General features: G+C 40.9%; 1 protein-coding gene across 1 annotated transcript in view; it reads left to right on the top strand.

Annotated features, from left to right (window-relative positions):
• The window catches only part of LOC128648916 (E1A-binding protein p400), a 684,550-nt gene that overhangs the window by 634,000 nt on the left and 27,217 nt on the right, over positions 1 to 23,333 (top strand). Inside the window, exons 48-50 of the mRNA XM_053701874.1 lie at positions 2,504 to 2,725; positions 3,975 to 4,140; positions 19,811 to 19,932. Of these exons, the coding sequence (XP_053557849.1) occupies positions 2,504 to 2,725; positions 3,975 to 4,140; positions 19,811 to 19,932 (510 nt within the window). The remainder of the gene's footprint in view (positions 1 to 2,503; positions 2,726 to 3,974; positions 4,141 to 19,810; positions 19,933 to 23,333) is intronic.

Raw genomic sequence — 23,333 nt, forward strand, 5'->3', positions numbered from 1 at the left:
ATGGCTTCTCATCTAAACAAGAAACTTCCCTGGTATCTGTCCGGATCCCGGGATCCTCGGGCGGAGGCAGTGGATGCATTATCTCTTCCTTACAAGTGTCATCCTGACTATATCTTTCCGCCTCTAGTTCTTCTTCCAAGGGTATTCTCCAATGTTCTAAAGGAATGCTCGTTTGTCCTGCTGGTAGCTCCAGCATGGCCTCACAGGTTTTGGTATGCGGATCTTGTCCGGATGGCCTCTTGCCGGCTGTGGACTCTTCCGTTAAGACCAGTCTTTCTGTCTCAAGGTTCTTTTTTCCATCAGGATCTCAAAACCTTAGTTTTAAGGTGTGGAGTTTGAACGCTTGATTGTTGGTCAAAGAGGTTTCTCTGACTCTGTGATTGATACTATGTGACAGGCTCGTAAATCTGTATCTAGAGAGATATATTATAGAGTCTGGAAGACTTATATTTCTTCAGGATGGTTTAGATAAAGGTTTGTCCGCAAGTTTCTTGTAAGACAAATCTCTGCTCTTTCTGTTCTTTTTCACAGAAGGATTGCTAATCTTCCTGATATTCATTGTTTTGTACAACCTTTGGTTCGTATAAAACTTGTCATTAAGTCAATTTCTCCTCCTTGGAGTTTGAATTTGGTTCTGGGGGCTCTTCAAGCTCCTCCTTTTGAACCCATGCATTCTTTGGTCGTTATATAACTTTCTTGGAAAGTTTTGTTTCTTTTGGCCATCTCTTCTGCCAGAAGAGTCTCTGAATTATCTACTATTTTTTGTGAGTCTCCTTTTCTGATTTTGCATCAGGATAAGGCGGTGCTGCGAACTTCTTTTGAATTTTTTACCTAAGGTTGTGAATTCTAACAACATTAGTAGAGAAATTGTGGTTCCTTCATTATGTCCTAATCCTATGAATTCTAAGGAGAAATCATTGCATTCTTTGGATGCTGTTAGAGCTTTGTAATATTATGTTGAAGCTACTAAGTCTTTCCGAAAGACTTCTAGTCTATTTGTCATCTTTTCCGGTTCTAGAAAAGACCAGAAAGCTTCTGCCATTTCTTTGGCATCTTGGTTGAAATCTTTATTTCATCATGCCTATGTTGAGTCGGGTAACACTCCGCCTCAAAGGATTACAGCTCATTCTACTAGGTCAGTTTCTACTTCCTGGGCGTTTAAGAATGAAGCTTCGGTTGATCAGATTTGCAAAACAGCAACTTGGTCCTCTTTGCATACTTTTACTAAATTCTACCATTTTGATGTGTTTTCTTCTTCTGAAGCAGTTTTTGGTAGAAACGTACTTCAGGCAGTGGTTTCAGTTTGAATCTTCTGCTTATGTTTTTTCATTAAATTTTATTCTGGGTGTGGATTATTTTCAGCAGGAATTGGCTGTCTTTATTTTATCCCTCCCTCTCTAGTGACTCTTGTGTGGAAAGATCCACATCTTGGGTAATCATTATCCCATACGTCACTAGCTCATGGACTCTTGCTAATTACATGAAAGAAAACATAATTTATGTAAGAACTTACCTGATAAATTCATTTCTTTCATATTAGCAAGAGTCCATGAGGCCCGCCCTTTTTTGTGGTGGTTTTGATTTTTTTGTATAAAGCACAATTATTCCAATTCCTTATTTTATATGCTTTCGCACTTTTTTCTTATCACCCCACTTCTTGGCTATTCGTTAAACTGAATTGTGGGTGTGGTGAGGGGTGTATTTATAGGCATTTTAAGGTTTGGGAAACTTTGCCCCTCCTGGTAGGAATGTATATCCCATACGTCACTAGCTCATGGACTCTTGCTAATATGAAAGAAATGAATTTATCAGGTAAGTTCTTACATAAATTATATTTTTTTCTTTCATAATTCAGATAGACCATATAATATTAAACATCTTTCCAGTTTATTTCTGTTATCAGATTTGATTAGTTATTTTGGTATTCTTTGTTAAAGGAGCAAAAGTGCACTACTGGGAGCTAGCTGAACACATTGGGTGAGTCGATGATAAGAGGCACACATGTGCATCCACCAATCAGCAGCTAGTTCCCAGTGGTGCATTGCTTCTCCTAAGCCTACCAAGGTATGATTTTCAACAAAAGATACCAAGGGAACGAAGCAAATTAGATAATAGAAGAAAATTGGAAAGTTGTTAAACATTTCAGGCACAATCTGAATCACATAAGAAACATTTGGGGTGACCCTTTAACAAGCTACTACATAGATAAATCAATGAGTATGTAGCAGGGTTGGAGTTCTAGATCCTGAATTATACACAGCTTCTCTAGGGGAGTGGAAAGCCTGGTGAAATAATTTATTAAAGGATATTGCAAGCTTTATTTTATTGTGCATGATTAATCATATTATAGGGTATTTAATTTCAAGTATAAAGTTGAAATCAGAAGATTAGCAGAACCGCTTAAATTCCAATATTTTATTCAGAAGAGGAACAAAATATATACGTTTATTTGATGTCCCTTTAATAAATTTCACTCGTCTTAAGAGAAATATTTTGCATCTAGGAGCAGTTGCTCAAGCTGCAGAAGCAAAAGATGCAGCTTCCTCAGCAGACTGCCCAGACTGCAGCACAGCAGCAACCCCAGCAAGCTGCACAGCAGGCGGTTTCCATTCCAGGTCAGCAGCAGTCACAACAGCAAACCCAACAGCTTGCCACTGTCACTGCACCTAGAGCAGGTGCCGTCCTGACTGGGGCAACAGTGACAAATCTACAGGTGGCTCGTCTGGTAAGTGCATATTTTGATTCCCTCACATTATAAGACAGCGGCTAAGATATCTATTTGCATTGCAAACATTATCTTTTACGTTTAAACCCATTAGAATGTGCATTATGCGGTTTGTGTTAATACAGAAACCTTTGCAAATCTGTGTGATATATTTTGTTTTGATTTTCATCTGATTTAACATGTGATAGGCAGACTGATTAATAATGTTGTCAGTCTAGAGGTCCCTATCCCAGTTCCTAAAGTGAAAGTTTGCACAAATAAAGGGGACTTTCATTCATGAAGTATAAAATACTTCATGCAAAAAGCTCCTTTATTTGTTTCAAGCATTTGCCGCACGGAGCTGCTTAGGCAGCCCACGGCAGAATGCTGTTTTGCTAAGAGATGATATTTTCACCTCTAAGCAAATAGCGCATGGCTATTGGCTAAGAGGTGAAAATGTCACCTCTAAAGCTAAACAGCCAAACCCTGGGATTGACTTTCACTTTAAGGGCTTGCAAACAGGCAGTGATTTAAGAATCTCCTTATTTAAGCACATGTACCCCTACTAGAATAAAGCTCTAAGGTTACATTAAAATGGCATTTTCTGTTAGACACCAGTAGCAACTGCTAACACATCCGTTCACACAATCCCGCAAGATTTCCACTATCAACCCTTCAAAGGACTCGCTACCCACTACCTTATCTAAGGTCACACTCTGACACCTTAGCCATATTCACCAGGTGCATATAACAGAGTTTTAAAATGTGATAAATGCCTTTGCATCCTCCTCTTTCCATTCATTTTTTTCAGTGCTTTATCTTAATCACATCCATCTAACAAAAAAGTCTTAAAAATTGTCTAACATTGTAATCCTTCTGATTAAGGATGGTACAACACCAGCCCTTATAACAAAGCAAAATATACCCTGATTAATTAAAGAAATCTAACACCACTATGTTATCCAATCAAAATGAGTGGGAAGACTCAATGATGTAACTGACCTTTCTCTTTTTCTGATTGTTCAGTACATGAATAAAACCATTGTTATCTAATTGATTCAGAAAATACTTGAAAAAATGTAATTGCCATATCTGTCTAGTCTGGATGATGCACAGTAAAGGTACAACGTAGTGTAGATTGTATTGCAGATGTAACTGTGCAGCTATGCTTTATTCTAAAATATTTTTTAGGCCAGTTCTAGTAGTAAAACATAATGTAATTCATATGTTTGTCTTTGGTAACTATTTAATAAAATGTGCTCTCCTCTAGCTCCAGGCACAGGGGCAGATCCAGGCCCAGCCAGGACAAACAGCACAAGTAGCACTGGCAAAACCTCCAGTGGTTTCTGCTGTTGTTTCCTCTGCAGGAGTCACCACTCTCCCAGTTACAGTGGCAGGAATCAGCGTCGCTATTGGGCAGCCTCAGAAAGCTACAGGTATGAACTTATATTAGCGGATTTAGAACAAATGCTTTATAGTTGCACTTAATCCATATAAAACAGTTGCATTTTGGAAATGTGCTTTTATAGAGATTCTTCAAAATATGCCTAATTTTCAAAACATCAGTAAACATTTATTTCCAAAGTAGCTTATGTGTACTTCAGATGAGAGTGTAAGAGGAATGTCACTTTATGGCCAAACACCTATATTCCATGTAATACACATAAACAAATGGTGGTAAATATGCCTTTTTATAGAAACATGCTGGAATAATCACACGGATTCTAACACAAATATACTGTCAGGAGAATAGAGCGTTGTTAGGCTAACAGGATAGTCTCATGCATAATAAAGGACCACTAAATACAGTAGAATGGCATAATCAACAAATGAATAATAAAAAGACATTGCAAAATCACTGTTAGATTTTTTTCTGACATATTTCAGTTAGTTTAATTGTCCTTCCTCCTGCTTCATGTGACAGCCATCAGCTAATCACAAAATGCATATATGTATATACTATAAATTCATACACATGCTCAGTAGTGTGCATATTGATAGTTGAAGTCAATTGGAAAGTTGTTTACAATTGAATACTGTACCTGATTCATGAACATTTCATTTTGACTGTAGTATTCCTTTAAGAATTTTTTCTACTCCTAAAGTTCCTTGTCAGACCTTAGATTTAGAATGGAGTAATTCAGGTAGGGTTTTTTTTATAAGAAATGCACAGTTCACAAAAAGCTAGCAGCTTTAAATGAGATAATATTTTACATTTCTGGGGACTGGATGACATGAGTCTTTGGATCCCACTAGCATAATGTTCTATAGAATTGGCACATTTTGATATTGTACAAATTCTTGAGTGTAACTGAGTTTAAAGGGACACTGTACCTATTTTTTTTTCTTTTGTGATTAAGAAAGAACATGTAATTTTAAGCAACTTTCTAATTTACTAATATTATCAATTTTTCTTCGTTCTCTTGCTATCTTTATTTGAAAAAGAAGGCATCTAAGCTTTTTTTTTGTTCAGAACTCTGGATAGCACTTTTTTATTGGTGGATGAATTTATCCACCAATCAGCAAGGACAACCCAGGTTGTTCACCAAAAATGGGCCGGCATCTAAACTTACATTCTTGCATTGCAAATAAAGATACATAGAGAATGAAGAAAATTTGATAATAGGAGAAAATTAGAAAGTTGCTTATAATTTCATGCTCTATCTGAATCACGAAAGAAAAAAATTTGGGTTCAGTGTCCCTTTAAGTCCTGTAAAGGAGACATTAAGCTAATTAGAAAACAGCATATGCAAATAGCTGCCAATCAACCTCCATGTCATGTTTAGGACCAGCTCATTTGCAAGATATTTATTTTGTTTTTAAAGGGTATGAAACCCAAATTTTTTCTTTCATGATTCAGATAGAGAATGTGATTTAAAGCACTTTCTAATTTACAGGTATACCTCACTTCACAGCACTTCACTTTACTGCGCTTTGCTAATACAGTGCTTTGTGGAGCTGAATTTCAACCTCCAAGGATTTTGAAACAGTGCTGTAATCTTCCTGAAATTGCAAGAGAAGTGACTGGCACCATTTTGTTATGCGCAGTTCACTCTGTTTACAGCATTACAGTGCAATCTGTGTCTCAGTGCTATAGTCTGGCAAATTTTACTACAATAATTGTCACTATTTTACAGGTACAAGATTTATTGAATACTGTGCTGTGCTAGTGTTAAACTAAACGTAGCACTATTGCACCCCTAATATATGTTAGTTCAAACATGTTTTCATGTTTTTAAACACACTGGCAAGTGAAAAGAAAGCTAAAACCGCCTTGTTTCACTTTAAGGTGGTTTATACTTTACAGCGGGGCTCCGGTCCTTAACCCGTTGTATACCTGTACTTCTATTATCACATTTTCTTCAATCTCTTGATATCTTTTGTTGAAAAGCAGGAAGGTAAGCTCAGATGCCTGCACGGGTATGGATCACTATATGGCAGCAGTTTTGCAATAATGTTATTTATTTGCAAAGGAACTAGATGGCAGCACTATTCCTGTCATATTGTGCTACAGATACCTACCTAGGTATCTCTTCAACAAAACATAACATAGAAGTAATTTGAAAAAACAAAATTTATGCTTACCTGATAAATTTCTTTCCGGAGATGGAGAGTACACAACGTCATTCCAATTACTAGTGGGAATATCACTCCTGGCCAGCAGGAGGAGGCAAAGAGCACCACAGCAAAGCTGTTAAGTGTCACTCCCCTACCCGTAATCCCCACTCATTCTCTTTGCCTCTGTCAATGGAGGAGGTGAAGTTTTGGTGTCTGACCAAGTGAATTCCTTTTTGGGTACTTTTCTCTGCAAGCACGGATTTGGGTTTAGCTGAGTCCACATCAATCTATTCAGTAGAGTAGTGGTGGCTTTTAAGCAATTAGGAAGTTGTGAGGTGATCCTTACTTTGTTTCCTAACATATTGCTGCCCTAGTCATAGAAAGCCAAAGTCGGTTACTTTGTTCTTTCTTTTTTCTACAGGTCTCTGTAAGGACTATGTGTCCTTTCATGCCTGATGAGGAGAATACGTCGGTAGATTCTGAGGGTGAAATCTCAGATTCGGACAGTATAATTCCTTCATCTGATACTGAAGAAGTAAACTTCAGATTTAAGCTTGAACACCTTTGTGTACTGTTAAAGGAGATATTGGCTACCCTAAGAAATCTAGTAAACTTAATCAATACTATGATGTTCCTTCCTCTGTAGAAGTGTTTCCTGTTCCTGACCGTGTGACGGAGATTATTTCACAGGAATGGGAGAAGCCAGGGATTAATTGCAGTGGCGCCATACCTGGATAACATATTGGTTCAGGCGCCATCTTTTCAACAAGTAAACTCTCATACAGAGATCTTGTTGTCTTTTCTATGTTCCCACGGATGGAAAGTGAATCTGGAAAAGAGTTCCCTTGTTCCAGCTACAAGGGGGGTTTTCTTAGGGATAATAATAGATTCCCTATCTATGAAAAGTTTTCTGACGGAGGTCAGAAAATCCAAAATACTCTCCATTTGCCTCTCTTTACAGTCTACTGTTCGGCTATTAGTGGCTCAATGTATGGACGTAATTGGTCTGATGGTCGCTTCCATGGACATCATTCCTTTTGCTCGATTCCATTTGAGAGCTCTGCAATTATGCATGCCCAGACAATTGAACGGAGACTATTCGGATCTGTCTCAGAGGATAGATCTAGACCAGTCAACAAGAGACTCTCTCCCGTGATGGCTTTCTCAGGACCATCTGACTCAGGGCACATGTTTCCAGAGACCTTCCTGGGTGATTGTGACCACAGTCGCTAGCCTGCTAATCTGGGTAGCAGTCTGGGACTAGTTAAAGGTGCAGGGACTATGGACTCGGGAGGAGTCTGCTCTCCCCATAAACATATTGGAGTTGAGAGCGGTTTACAATACTCTGATGGATTGTCCTCAATTGTCCTTAGCCCGGTTTATCAGGTTTCAGTCGGACAACATCACTTTAGTGGTTTACATTAACCACCGGGAGGAACTCAGAGTTTCTTAGCCATGAAGGAGGTGGCATGGATTATTCAGTGGGCAGAAGATCACAATTGTTTATCTGCCATCCACATTCCAGGAGTGGACAACTGGGTAGTGGATTTCCTGAGCAGACATACATTTCATCCTGTGGAGTGGCTTCTCCATCTGGAGGTGTTCTCCAGGTTAACCCTCAAATGGGGGTTCTGCAGTTGGATCTGATGGCGTCTGGGCAGAACACCAAGCTTCCAAGGTATGGTTCAAGGTCAAGAGATCCTCAGGCCGCTCTGATAGATGCTCTGGGGTTTTCTGTCTAGCATACCTTTTTCCTCCGTTTGCACTCCTTCCACAAGTTATTGCTCATATCAAACAGGAGAGAGCATCAGTAATTCCAATAGCTCCTGCATGGCCTCGCAGGATCTGGTATGCAGACCTAGTGAAGATGTCATCTCGGCCACCCTGGAAGTTGCCTCTGAGGAAGGACCTTCTATCTCAGGGTCCATTCCTCCATCCAAATCTCATTTCTTTGAAGCTGACTGCTTGGAGATTGAATTCTTATTTCTGTCTAAGCGTGGATTTTCGGTCATTGAGACCATGATCTAGGCTTGCAAGCCTGTTACTCGAAAAATTTACCATAAGGTATGGCGTAAATACCTTTATTTGTGCGAATCTAAGGGCTACTCTTGGAGTAGGGTCAGGATTCCTAGAATCTTGTCTTTTCTCCAGGAAGGTCTGGAGAAAGGGTTGTCAGTCAGTTCACTGAAAGGTCAGATTTCTGTATTATCTATTTTGTTGCACAAGCGTCTGGTGGTTGTGCCTGATGTTCAATCTTTTTGCCAGTCCCTGGTCAGAATCAGGCCTGTGTTTAAGCCTGTTACTCTTCCTTGGAGCCTTAGGCCTCTAGTTATCAAGGTCTGTCGGACCTGATCCGACAGTGCGGATCAGGTCCGACAGACCTCGCTGAATACGGCGAGCAATACGCTCGCCGTATTCAGCATTGCACCAGCAGCTCACAAGAGCTGCTGGTGCAACGTCGCCCCCTGCAGACTCGCGGCCAATAGGCCGCCAGCAGGGGGGTGTCAATAAACCCGATCGGGTTGATTTCCGGCGATGTCTGTCCGCCTGCTCAGAGCAGGCGGACAGGTTATGGAGCAGCAGTCTTTGTGAGCTTGATACATATGCCCCAAAATCTTGTTCTTAAAGTTTTGCATCAAGCTCCGTTTGAGCCTATGCATTCCATAGATATTAAGTTGTTATCTTGGAAGGTTTTGTTTCTTATTGCTATCTCTTCTGCTCTGAGAGTTTCGGACTCTCGGCTTTGCAGTGTGATTCGCCTTACGTTATCTTTCATGCGGATAAAACAGTTCTTTTCGTACTAAATTGGGGTTTCTCTCTAAAGTGGTTTCGGATAGAAATATTAATCAGGAAATTGTTGTTTCTTCTCTCTGTCCCAATCCTTCTTCTCATAAGGAATGTCTGTTGCATAACTTGGATGTTGTGGGTGCCCTTCAAGTCTACCTACAGGCGACAAAGGATTTTTGCCAGTCTTCTGCCCTTTTTGTTTGTTTCTCAGAAAAGCAGCCTCCTTGGAGACTTACGGCTCATGCCACTAGGGCTATCTCCTCTTCTTGGGCTTTCAAAAATGAGGCTTCTGTGGAACAGTTTTACAAGGCTACAACTTGGTCCTCTCTGCATACTTTTTCCAAATTTAACAAATTTTATACTTTTGCCTCGGCTGGGGCTTCGTTTGGGAGAAAGGTTATAATGTAGAAAACTGACATTTCAGAGAACTGACTGACAACCCTTTCTCCAGACCTTCCTGGAGAAAAGACAAAATTCTAGGAATTCTGGCCCTACTCCAAGAGTAGCACTTAGATTCACACCAGTAAAGGTATTTACGCCATATCTTATGGTAAATTTTTCGAGTAACAGGCTTGCTAGCCTGGATCATGGTCTCAATGACCAACTCAGAAAATCCAAGCTTAGACAGAACCAAGCGTTCAATCTCCAAGCAGTCAGCTTCAGAGAAACCAGATTTGGATGCGGGAATGGACCCTGAGATAGAAGATCCTTCCTCAGAGGCAACCTCCAGGGTGGCCGAGATTAGATCTTCACTAGGTCTGCATAAAAGATCCTGTGAGGCCATGCAGGAGCTATTAGGATTACCAATGTAAACCACTGAGGTGGTGATGTTCGAATGAAACTTGATAAATCGGGCTAAGGACAATTGAGGCCAATCCATCAGAGCATTGTAAATCGCTCTCAACACCAATATGTTTATGGGGAGAGCAGACTCCTCCTGAGTCGATAGTCCCCTTGACTTTGAGTCCCAGACTGCTCCTCAGCCTAGCAGGCTGGCCTCCATGGTCACAATCACCCAGGAAGGTCCTAGAAACATGTGCCCTGAGATAGATGGTCCTGATAATGCCACCACGAGAGAGAGTCTCTTGTCAACTGGTCTAGATCTATCCTCTGAAACAGATCCAAATAGTCTCAGTTCCATTGTCTCAGCATGCATAATTGCAGAGCTCTCAAATGGAATCGAGCAAAAGGTATGATGTCCATGGAAGCGACCACCAGACCAATTACCTCCATACGTTGAGTCACTGATGGCCGAACAGTAGACTGTAAAGAGAGGCAAGAGGAGAGTATTTTGGATTTTCTGACCTCTGTCAGAAAATTTTTCATAGATAGGGAATCTATTATTGTCCCTAAGAAAACCAACCTTGTAGCTGAAACAAGGGAACTCTTTTCTAGATTCACTTTCCAACTGTAGGAACGTAGAGAAGACAACAAGATCTCTGTATGAGAGTTTGGTTGTTTAAAAGATGGCACATGAACAAATATGTCATCCAGGTATGGCGCCACTGCAATTCCCCAAGACCTGATCACTGCCAAGAGAGCCCCCAGAACCTTTGAAAAAATTCTGGGAGCTGTGGCAAGGCCAAACGGAAGAGCTACAAACTAAAAGTGTTTGTCTAGAAAGGCGAATCTCAGGAATTTGTGATGATCCCTGTGAATGGGAACATGAAGATACGCGTCCTTCAGATCTATGGTTGTCATGAACTGACCCTTTTGGACCAATGGAATGAATGGTTTCCATTTTGAAGGATAGTACCCTGAGAAACGTGTTGAGACACTTAAGGTCTAAAATGGGTCGAAACGTTCCCTCTTTTTGGGAAACCACGAACAGATTTGAATAGAATCCTAGACCCTGTTCCCTTACTGGAGCTGGAACAATCACTCCCAGGGAGGAAAGATTCTGAACGCAGTTTTACCCTTGTAAGGAAGCGCCAGAAGCTTGGACTTAGAGGTAACATCAGCTGACCAAGATGTTAGCCACAGAGCCCTGCGGGCTAAGACAGTGAAGGCAGACATCTTGGCTCCCAGTCTAATAATTTGTATGTTAGCTTCAGAAATAAAGTAATTGGCTAGCTTGAGAGCCTTAATCCTATCTTGGATCTCCTCCAACGGAGTCTCTACTAAAATTGATTCAGACAAGGCATCGCACCAATAAGATGCAGCACTTGCTACTGTGGCAATACAAACTGCAGGTTGCCATTGAAGACCCTGATGAATGTACATCTTTTTCAAATAAGCCTCCAGCTTCTTATCCATGGGATCCTTAAAGGAGCAGCTATCCTCTATAGGGATCGTAGTTCTATTAGCCAGAGAAGAAATAACCCCTTCTACTTTAGGCGCCGTGCGCCATTAATCTTTGATGGAGTCAGCAACAGGAAACATCTTTTTAAAGACAGGAGACGAGGAGAAAGGTATCCCTGGCTTCTCCCATTCCTGTAAAATAATCTCCCTATAATGTAGAAAACTGACATTTCAGAGAACTGACTGACAACCCTTTTCGCCAGACCTTCCTGGAGAAAAGACAAAATTATAGGAATTCTGGCCCTACTCCAAGAGTAGCCCTTAGATTCACACCAGTAAAGGTATTTACGCCATATCTTATGGTAAATTGTTTGAGTAACAGGCTTGCTAGCCTGGATCATGATCTCAATGACCAACTCAGAAAATCCAAGCTTAGACAGAACTAAGCGTTCAATCTCCAAGCAGTCAGCTTCAGAGAAACCAGATTTTGATGGGGAATGGACCCTGAGATAGAAGATCCTTCCTCAGAGGCAACCTCCAGGGTGGCCGAGATTAGATCTTCACTAGGTCTGCATAAAAGATCCTGTGAGGCCATGCAGGAGCTATTAGGATTACCAATGTAAACCACTGAGGTGGTGATGTTCGACTGAAACTTGATAAACCGGGCTAAGGACAATTGAGACCAATCCATCAGAGCATTGTAAATCGCTCTCAACGCCAATATGTTTATGGGGAGAGCAGACTCGTCCTGAGTCCATAGTCCCCTCGACTTTGAGTCCCAGACTGCTCCCCAGCCTAGCAGGCTGGCGTCCATGGTCACAATCACCCAGGAAGGTCCTGGAAACATGTACCCTGTGACAGATGGTCCTGATAATGCCACCACGAGAGAGAGTCTCTTGTCAACTGGTCTAGATCTATCCTCTGAAACAGATCCAAATAGTCTCAGTTCCATTGTCTCAGCATGCATAATTGCAGAGCTCTCAAATGGAATCAAGCAAAAGGAATGATATCCATGGAAGCGACCACCAGACCAATTACCTCCATACATTGAGCCACTGATGGCCGAACAGTAGACTGTAAAGAGAGGCAAGAGGAGAGTATTTTGGATTTTCTGACCTCTGTCAGAAAATTTTTCATAGATAGGGAATCTATTATTGTCCCTAAGAAAACCAACCTTGTAGCTGGAACAAGGGAACTCTTTTCCAGATTCACTTTCCATCTGTAGGAACGTAGAAAAGACAACAAGATCTCTGTATGAGAGTTTGCTTGTTGAAAAGATGGCACATGAACCAATATGTCATCCAGGTATGGCGCCACTGCAATTCCCCAAGACCTGATCACTACCAAGAGAGCCCCCAGAACCTTTGAAAAAATTCTGGGTGCTGTGGCAAGGCCAAACGGAAGAGCTACAAACTAAAAGTGTTTGTCTAGAAAGGCGAATCTCAGGAATTTGTGATGATCCCTGTGAATGGGAACATGAAGATACGCGTCCTTCAGGTCTATGGTCGTCATGAACTGACCCTTTTGGACCAATGGAATGAATGGTTTCCATTTTGAAGGACAGTACCCTGAGAAACGTGTTGAGACACTTAAGGTCTAAAATGGGTCGAAACGTTCCCTCTTTTTGGGAAACCACGAACAGATTTTAATAGAATCCTAGACCCTGTTCCCTTACTGGAGCTGGAACAATCACTCCCAGGGAGGAAAGATTCTGAACCCAGTTTTACCCTTGTAAGGAAGCGCCAGAAGCTTGGACTTAGAGGTAACATCAGCTGACCAAGATGTTAGCCACAGAGCCCTGCGGGCTAAGACAGTGAAGGCAGACATCTTGGCTCCCAGTCTAATACTTTGTATATTAGCTTCAGAAATAAAGTAATTGGCTAGCTTGAGAGCCTTAATCCTATCTTGGATCTCCTCCAACGGAGTCTCTACTAAAATTGATTCAGACAAGGCATCGCACCAATAAGATGCAGCACTTGCTACTGTGGCAATACAACCTGCAGGTTGCCATTGAAGACCCTGATGAATGTACATCTTTTTCAAATAAGCCTCCAGCTTCTTATCCATGGGATCCTTAAAGGAGCAGCTATAGGGATCATAGTTCTCTTAGCCAGAGAAGAAATAACCCCTTCTACTTTAGGCACTGTGCGCCATTAATCTTTGATGGAGTCAGCAAAAGACAGGAGACGAGGAGAAAGGTATCCCTGGCTTCTCCCATTCCTGTAAAATAATCTCCCTTACACGGTCAGGAACAGGAAACACTTCCACAGAGGAAGGAACATCATAGTATTGATTAAGTTTACTAGATTTCTTAGGGTTGACAACGACACAGTGACGTGCGGTGAGGTCAGAGGCTAGTGAGGCACTGGCTATAATACGCCAAAGAAACACATATTGGCAGTAAGGCTAATCACAACCATATTGTTAGCATAAAGTGATTTGCACGTCATCTGTTAAAGCCAGTTAAGGAAAGATATGTAGCCTTATAAGTTAGCAGTGTGGGAAATTGTGTATTTCTAATTCTCAGAGCTAAATGACATGAAAATGGATAGAATATAGAATAAAAGTATATTGTTTGTTGTACCATTATGCATAACTAAATATTTAATAAAAGACTCTCAAGGTGTATACTGTCCCTTTACTTGAAAAAATAAACCATTTCCTCTTACATTTATTTCTTATATTTATACTGTGATTTTCTGTGGGTCATAGTTTCTTGAGTAACTCCACCATTGTGAAATCTGGTGTGAAATTGCAGCAGGTATCTGGCCTTAAAGGGACAGTAAACACCTTGTTATAACAAGACATTTCTGTATTGTTGCTATAGAATAACATATCTTAAAAAGACACAAAACCTAAACATTTTGCTCATGATTCAGATTGAGCATGCAATGTTAAACAACTTCCCAATTTATTTGATAAAAGTTGCTTCCTTCTCTTAGTATCCTTTGTTGAAGTAACAGAAATGCACTACTGGGAGGTAGCTGAGTACATAAGCCAATGACGAGGCATATATGTGCAGCCACCAATCACCAGCTGCTTGCAGCAGTGCATTGCTGCTCCTTTGCATACCTTGGTATGCTTTTCAACAAAGGTTACCAAAAGAAAAAAGCAAATTAGATAAAAGAAGTAAAATGTAAAGTTGTTTAATATTGCATGTTCTATCTGAAACATGAAAGAAAAAATTGTGATTAATGCTCCTTTAATGGTTTAAAATAAATGAACATCCTTTTTACTGCAGATATTCTCCAGTAGTCAAACTCCACCATTTGCCTTATCTGGAGAAGGAGAAGCCAATATGGGCCTTTATTCCTCATGCAACAAGGCCACTGTCATACAGTTAGTATAAAGAGTTTTGCAGCTGTTATCCACTAAAGCCAATTAGGGACATATATGTAGCAGGCTTAGCCTTGAGACGTCAGCAAGGTGCATTCCATGTTCTGATAATTAGAACTGGCTCACCTTTCAGTGCTAAAATACATGAGAAAGGGGCAAAATAAATAATGAAAACATATTGCAAAGTTGTTTCATTATTCTTAACGCTTTATTTAGAAAATCTCAAGGTGTGTCCTGTCCCTTTAAGACACATTTGGGAATGTCTACAGTACTGCAAATAAAATGTTTGCTTGCAGTACTGTACACATTCCTAAATTTGTAGGATCAGATATACCAATGACAGGTCAAACAGATTGTTTACTGACAGTCAGTGATATTGAGAAGAATACATAGAAGCTATAGTACTACATACATGTGTTGTTATATGACTGTAAATAACACTATAGCTGTAAATAAGTACTATAGCTTCTATTCTTCTCAATATTATGTGAAAAGTCTATGCACAAATAATCTATTACTATAGGTACATTTCTTAATTATACATATTACAATTGGTCACTGGCTGATAAGGAGTGATAAGGATAACTCCCACAGCCCTATTGGTAGACAGTGACACTACTGAAATATATTTAATTGTTCAGAACTTCTTTTTTTTTTATGCTGTCTGCCCTGCATTATTAACCAGTTACATATACACTCATACCTGCATACATACACACACACTCAAACATACATTGTTTTACATACACATAATAATAAAAAACATGCATGCACACTTATACATACACACTGTCATGCACACACAGACACACTCATACCTACATAGTATTACATATACACACACAAACATTCATACATACACACACTCATATACACACATACATATACATGTGTATACACACACACACATATATAATTACACACATACCCACACATGTATATACATACAAGGTAATGAAGGGAGCTATGTTTGCATGAAAACAATTTTCCTAAAAAATATATGTATACACTTACACTTTAGTGCAGACCCTTACATGTTTCTAAAAAAATAACAACAACAACAAAACTTAAGACAGATTTAAAGAAGAAGTGATCCTTTATTGAAAGACTGAGAACTCAGCACTGCTGACTTCTCTGTCTTTCAATAAAGGATCACTTCTACGTTAAATCTGTCTCAAGTTTTTTTTTTTTTTTTAAACATACATACATACATACATAGACACACACACACACACACACACACACACACACACTCACATCATAAATACACTCACATACATATGGATGCACACACTAAAACAGATACAGAAGGGGATTACCCTTTATTTCTAAATGAAGAGTTAATGAGTGCAAGCAAAAAAAAAAAAAAGCATTTAGAGTAAACTGAGCAGTTCTTAGACCAGGGGACTGATTTATAGCATGTCCCTGTATTTAACTGACTTCACTTTTAGCAAAATTAAAGTAACAATAAAAAAAAAAAACCTGCTTATGAAATATGAAGCTGAGCAAAGTCACTGATTTTGTAAAAAATATGTGTGATCACTTAACTAACCTTCATTTGCTAAACGGTCTCATAGCTCCCATGCAGGATGTTTGAAGGGGCAGACTATCAATGCACAATTTAGTGACGGCTCCAGATTTCTAACTGAAAGCAAAGCAAAGCAATAAAAATAAATCACACAGCAATGCCATAAACGCCAAAGCTAAAAACAAAACTGACCTCTTAAACTTGCCTTTAAGCCCCAGCCCCCGGCATTCTAGATCTTCAGCATGGAAGTTGCACAGGGCTGAAGTGAGAGAAGTGTGATTCCATTCTGTCAGCCAGCCAGCCACACTTACAATAACAGCAAGTATATTGGCACTAGGGCATCTAAACCGTGCTGCAAGTATATGGTGCAGCTGCATATGCACTGCACTAACTGTCTTACACACAGCAGACCGGTGTGTCAATGAGTGACTGCAGTGCAAGTACTGACAGCTGCTCCAACGGGCCCCCTGCAATAGCGCTCTCTCTTTACATACAAGTTTAGTTAATTATGCCTAGAATATATTGCTAGTTAGATAGTATGTAAGTAAAGAGCACTGTGCAGATGGTATCACCCTTGACTGATGTCCACCTTACCGGCTCAGGCTCACCCACACGTGACTGCTCGTTTCAGTCTGAGCCTCTCTGTGTCAGTCAGATATGTCTTCCTCCCGCCCAGCGCCCAGACCTCAGATTATAAAGAGAGCTGGGCGCTGATTGGCTCCGGAGTCTGGAGGCTGCTTAGAGAGCAGCTTCTATGGGAGCGGTATAGCCTGCAGAGAGAAGCACCATTGGGTGGCAGCAGTCTCCAACATCTTCATATTATACAAAGGAGGGTAGCTGAACGGCTCTCAGCCTCTCCTTTGCGCAATATGGATATGGAATGGATGGATTTGCTTCGCTATTGGCTAGTTTAAACTAGACAGCCTTCTTGTAATTCATGGCAGCAGAGTTAACGGCAGGGGGTGGGGGGTTAGGGGGGGGGACCTTAGGGTACAAAAAAAATATATAAAAACCTTAAAAATATATATATTTTTTTATTTTTAATAAAAATTATTTTAAAAGTGTAATTACGGACATAGGACAGGGGAAGCGCTGCCTCCCCTGCCTCCTATGACAGCACGTCACTGCAACGACAAAAGTATCAGAGTCATCCAAAGTAGCCAATACCTCCTTTAACAGTACACAAAGGTGTTCAAGCTTAAATCTGAAGTTTACTTCTTCAGTATAAGATGAAGGAATTATACTGTCCGAATCTGAGATTTCACCTTCAGAAGCTACCGACGTATCCTCCTCATCAGACTTATGAGGTAGGGCAATCTGCGTAGCAGTAGGTGGAACAGAAACCTTACTGTCTGAATTTCTAATTTTCCTTTTGCGTTTACCCAGCAAAGGAAAAGAAGATAATGCTGCAGGAACCACAGAAGATACCTGAGCAGTAAAATCTGCAGGCAAATAAACTCTTCCAGGAGGCTGAGAGGAACTGCAGGGCACTGTATGTGAAGCCATTGAGGCTTGGGACAATTGAGGAGAAAGCTGTGGCATTGCCTGAACAGCATCATCCTGAGAGAAATTTGGCTCAGCGGGCAAAATCTTATTTTTACACTCTATAGTTCTAGTTTAGTCTAGCACAGAATTGCAAAGGCAAAACAATTTGTGCCTCCAAACATAGTAACAATCTGTCCAGAGAAACATCTTCCTGATCCATGACTTCACTAAAATGAAAAAATTCCCAAAATAAATGGAATGACTATGAATTATAAAATGACTACTGTCACTTTAACAAAAAACACCTTTTTCCCACAAAGTGTTAGTCTGAGGTGCCCTACCATAATTAGCAATTAAAGCAATGTAAGCTGAACAAGAGCCTCCTTCAGTGATCGTCCCGACACAGGAGAAACAGAGAAGAAGTGACGCTGCTCCGATTCCAGAGAGAGCAGGAAGTCACATGACCAGCAGAGAAGGGAAACTGCACAGTTACTAAAAGCGTGCGTTCCCTAGCTCTGCCATAAGACTGGAGTTAAATTACGATCCGGAAAGGAAACAGACTGAATAAAACTGACACCTGTTTTAAGTGCACAATAGTACAGTCACAAGTCCCTCACATACTAAGCCCCAATAAAAGTTTATATGCCCAGATTCAAACGCATTAAACATATCAAGCCACAGGGGAAAAATATCCCATACTTAGAGGGAAAATTAACCCCTAGTCTCCCACATTAGTGCCTGCACCCTGCTCAATCAAATCCAGAATAATGGATTATCTTTAAATGTCCCAATAATACTGCAGCTGTAATACCCTTCTGAAGTGCAAGTCTCCAGTACCTAGAAGACAAAAATGCACTTACCTGCAGTCTAGCTGTCCGGCTGGAAGACAGCTCACAAGGCGTGAAAGGACACATACTCCTTACAGAGACCTGTAGAAAAAAAGAAAGAACAGAGTAACCGACTCTGGCTTTCTATGACTAGGGCAGCAATATGTTAGGAAACAAAGTAAGGATCGCCTCACAACTTCCTTACTGCTTAAAAGCCACCACTACTCTACTGAAGAAATTGACATGGACTCAGCTAAACCCAAATCCTTGCTTGCAGGGAAAAATACCCCAAAAAAGGAATTCACTTCTTCAGACACCAAAACTTCACCTCCATTATTGACAGAGGCAAAGAGAATAACTGGGGATTATGGGTAGTTGAGTGACACTTAACAGCTTTGCTGTGGTGCTCTTTGCCTCCTCCTGCTGGCCAGGAGTGATATTCCCAGTAGTACAGTAATTGGAATGACGTTGTGGACGCTCCATATCTTAGGGGAAAAAAAATATTTTTAAATTGTATGCTCTGTCTGAATCACAAAAGATTTTTTTTTAGGGTTCATATCTCTTTAAGCCCTTTGAAGGTATTACAAATAAAAACGACTGTTTTTAAGCAGTATACACACATATATGCTGTGAGCGCCCCATGCACAGCAGTCAAACACCACACATTGGGGCATATTTATCAAGCTCCGAATGGAGCTTGATGCCCCGTGTTTCTGGTGAGCTTGCATGCTCATCTGAAACAGCAGTTATGAAGCAGCGGTCACAAAGACCGCTGCTCCATAACCTGTCCGCCTGCTTTGAGGAAATAAACCGGAAATCAACCCGATCAAGTACTATCGGGTTGATTGACACCCCCCTGCTGGCGGCCTATTGGCCACGAGTCTGCAGGGGGCGGCGTTGCACCAGCAGCTCTTGTGAGCTGCTGGTGCAATGCTGAATACGGCGAGCGTATTGCTCGCCGTATTCAGCGAGGTTCTGTCGGACCTGATCCGCACTGTCGGATCAGGTCCGACAGACCTTGATAAATAGAGGCCATTGTCAGCAGCGGCTTTTATGACACAAATGATGTCGTCACTGACGCAGTACACACCAGCATCAGCTATTCGAGCAGGTATTGAAATCCTGATGCTCTAGTCACACGTAGCCACCGAAACTGAAATTACTTTTATAAAAAAGTAACTATATTTACAAAATGTTTCTGACACAGCATATTTAGGAAAGGTTACAGGGTGGGATGAGTAAAATAAAAAGGTACATTTTTGTTAAATAAAAGAATATTTAGTTCTTTTTGTGTTTCACCACTATAATTTTTTACCAATAGCACTTTATACTTGGTTCCTGCAGGTAATCAGACTGTAGTTGCTCAGCCTTTGAATGTACAGCAGCTTCTGAAGCTAAAGCAGCAACAACAACAAAAGGCTCTGCAGTCCCAGGGAGCTCCGGTACAGGCCACTGTGCAGCAGAAGGTACTGACATTATATTTATCATATTCCTACAGCAGCACATGCACTGCTCTTGCTAGAATTGTTTGGGCTTATTAAAGGGACATAATACTCAAATGCTAAATCACTTGAAACTGATGCAGTATAACTGTAAAAAGCCGACAGGAAAATATCACCTGAGCTTCTCTATGTAAAAAAGGAAGATATTTTACCTCACAATCTCCTCAGCTCAGCAGAGTTAGTTCTGTGTAAAAAGTTATACTTCACCTGCTCCCAGCTGCAGGTAAAAATTTAAAAAAAATGAAGAAATGAACAGCAGCCAATCAGCATCAGCAGTGCTGAGGTCATGAACTCTTACTGTGATCTCATGAGATTTGACTTAACTTTCATGAGATTTCATAGTAAGCTTCCTTTACCTGATTGGTGAAATAATATGAGAGTTCACGATGCTCATCCTTTCAGCTGTCCCAGGACAGACACACTAAAATGCTGCTTAGAAATCCTTTACAATGGGAGGTGGCTAGTCAGCTTTTTACAGCTATACTGCTACTGCATCACTTTCAAGTGTTTAAACATTTGGGTATTATGGCCCTTTAAGGATGTGGCGTTGTTCAAGCAGTTTTTTTTTTTCTCTCACATTGAGTTATGACTGCACTGCACATGAATTGTCTTTATTCATTAAAAATGTCTATAAACATTGCTCACACACTTGGAGAAGGTATAAACTTTGAAATCAGTTCAGTTGTCTCCTCCCCTCCCCACTTTAATCTCGTCTAGCTTGTTGGAAAAGCAACCAGTTGTTGAATTCTAATAGAGAATCTCACAGGGGAGAAGGAATGTGGAAGGGGAGCACCTGGCACTGATAAAAAAAATTTAAGCAAATAAAAATCATATTGTGTTTTTACCGTACTTTAACTTTCATGTGCTTCTAGTTTTTGCAAACAACTTTTCTCTTGTTAAGTGTATTCAGTCCACGGATCATCCATTACTTATGGGATATATTCCCTTCCCAACAGGAAGTTGCAAGAGGATCACCCAAAGCAGAGCTGCTATATAGCTCCTCCCCTCACATGTCATATCCCGTCATTCTCTTGCAACTCTCAACATAGTAGGAAGGTGTGAGAGGAGTGTGGAGTTTTTATACTTAATTATTTCTTCAATCAAAAGTTTGTTATTTTAAATGGCACCGGAGTGTGCTGTTTTTCTCTCAGGCAGTATTTAGAAGAAGAATCTGCCTGCGTTTTCTATGATCTTAGCAGAAGTAACTAAGATCCACTGGCTGTTCTCGCACATTCTGAGGAGCGGGGTAACTTCAGAAAGGGAATAGCATGCGGGGTCCCCTGCAGATGAGGTATGTGCAGTAAAATATTTTTCTAAGGAATGGAATTGACTAAGAAAATACTGCTGATACCGATGTAATGTAAGTACAGCCTTAAATGCAGTAGTAGCGACTGGTATAAGGCAGATGAATGTATGTGCAGTAAGTAATTTTCTAAGGAATGGAATTTGACTAAGAAAATACTGTTAATACTGAAGTAATGTATGAGCCTTAACTGCAGTAGAAGCGACTGGTAGCAGGCTTGTTAATGACACTACATAACTTTTAAAATGTATGTTTAAAATGTTTACTGGCATGTTATTCGTTTTTGTGAGGTACTTTGGTGATAAATCTTTTGAGGCATGATTTTTTTCCACATGGCTGACGTATATTTCTGCATAGAAACGGTTAACTGAGGTTTCCCACTGTTGTAATATGAGTGGGAGGGGCCTATTTTAGCGCTTTTTTGCGCAGTAACTCTCAACTAACTCTCCTCATGTGTCAGTACCTTCGCCTCCCGCTCAGGAGGCGCGTGATATTGTGGCGCCAAGTACATCAGAGAGGCCCATACAAATCACTTTGCAAGACATAGCTACTGTTATGACAGAGGTATTATCTAAATTGCCAGAATTAAGAGGCAAGCGCGATAGCTCTGGGTTAAGGACAGAGCGCGCTGATGATGTGAGAGCCATGTCCGATACTGCGTCACAATTTGCAGAACATGAGGACAGAGAGCTTCATTCTGTGGGTGACGGATCTGATCCAGGGAGACCGGATTCAGAGATTTCTAATTTTAAATTTAAGCTTGAGAACCTCCGTGTATTGCTAGGGGAGGTATTAGCGGCTATGAATGATTGTAACACGGTTGCAATTCCAGAGAAATTATGTAGGCTGGATAGATACTATGCGGTACCGGTGTGTACTGACGTTTTTCCTATACCTAAAAGGCTTACAGAGATTATTAGCAAGGAGTGGGATAGACCCAGTGTGCCCTTTTCCCCTCCTCCGATATTTAGGAAAATGTTTCCAATAGACGCCACCACACAAGACTTATGGCAGACGGTCCCTAAGGTGGAGGGAGCAGTTTCTACTTTAGCTAAACGTACCACTATCCCGGTGGAGGATAGTTGTGCTTTTTCGGATCCAATGGATAAAAAATTAGAAGGTTACCTTAAGAAAATGTTTGTTCAACAAGGTTTTATCTTACAGCCCCTTGCATGCATTGCGCCTGTCACTTTGCTGCGGCATTCTGGTTTGAGTCTCTGGAAGAGGCCATTCGCACAGCTCCATTGGATGAGATTATGGACAAGCTTAAAGCACTTAAGCTAGCTAATGCATTTGTTTCTGATGCCGTTGTACATTTAACCAAACTAACGGCTAAGAACTCCGGATTCGCCATCCAGGCGCGCAGAGCGCTATGGCTTAAATCCTGGTCAGCTGACGTGACTTCTAAATCTAAATTGCTTAATATTCCTTTCAAAGGGCAGACCTTATTCGGGCCCGGCTTGAAAGAAATTATTGCTGACATTACTGGAGGTAAGGGTCATACTCTTCCTCAGGACAGGGCCAAATCAAAGGCCAAACAGTCTAATTTTCGTGCCTTTCGTAACTTCAAGGCAGGAGCAGCATCAACTTCCTCCGCTCCAAAACAGGAAGGAACTGTTGCTCGTTACAGACAGGGCTGGAAAGCTAACCAGTCCTGGAACAAGGGCAAGCAGGCCAGAAAACCTACTTCTGCCCCTAAGACAGCATGAAGAGAGGGCCCCCTATCCGGAAATGGATCTAGTGGGGGGCAGACTTTCTCTCTTCGCCCAGGCTTGGGCAAGAGATGTCCAGGATCCCTGGGCGTTGGAGATCATATCTCAGGGATATCTTCTGGACTTCAAAGCTTCTCCTCCACAAGGGAGATTTCATCTTTCAAGGTTATCAGCAAACCAAATAAAGAAAGAGGCATTTCTACGCTGTGTACAAGACCTCTTAGTAATGGGGGTGATCCACCCAGTTCCGCGGACGGAACAAGGGCAAGGTTTTTACTCAAATCTGTTTGTGGTTCCCAAGAAAGAGGGAACCTTCAGACCAATCTTGGACCTAAAAATCTTAAACAAAT

The sequence above is a fragment of the Bombina bombina genome, chromosome 2, assembly GCF_027579735.1.
Source record: "Bombina bombina isolate aBomBom1 chromosome 2, aBomBom1.pri, whole genome shotgun sequence".
NCBI classification, from domain to species: domain Eukaryota; kingdom Metazoa; phylum Chordata; class Amphibia; order Anura; family Bombinatoridae; genus Bombina; species Bombina bombina.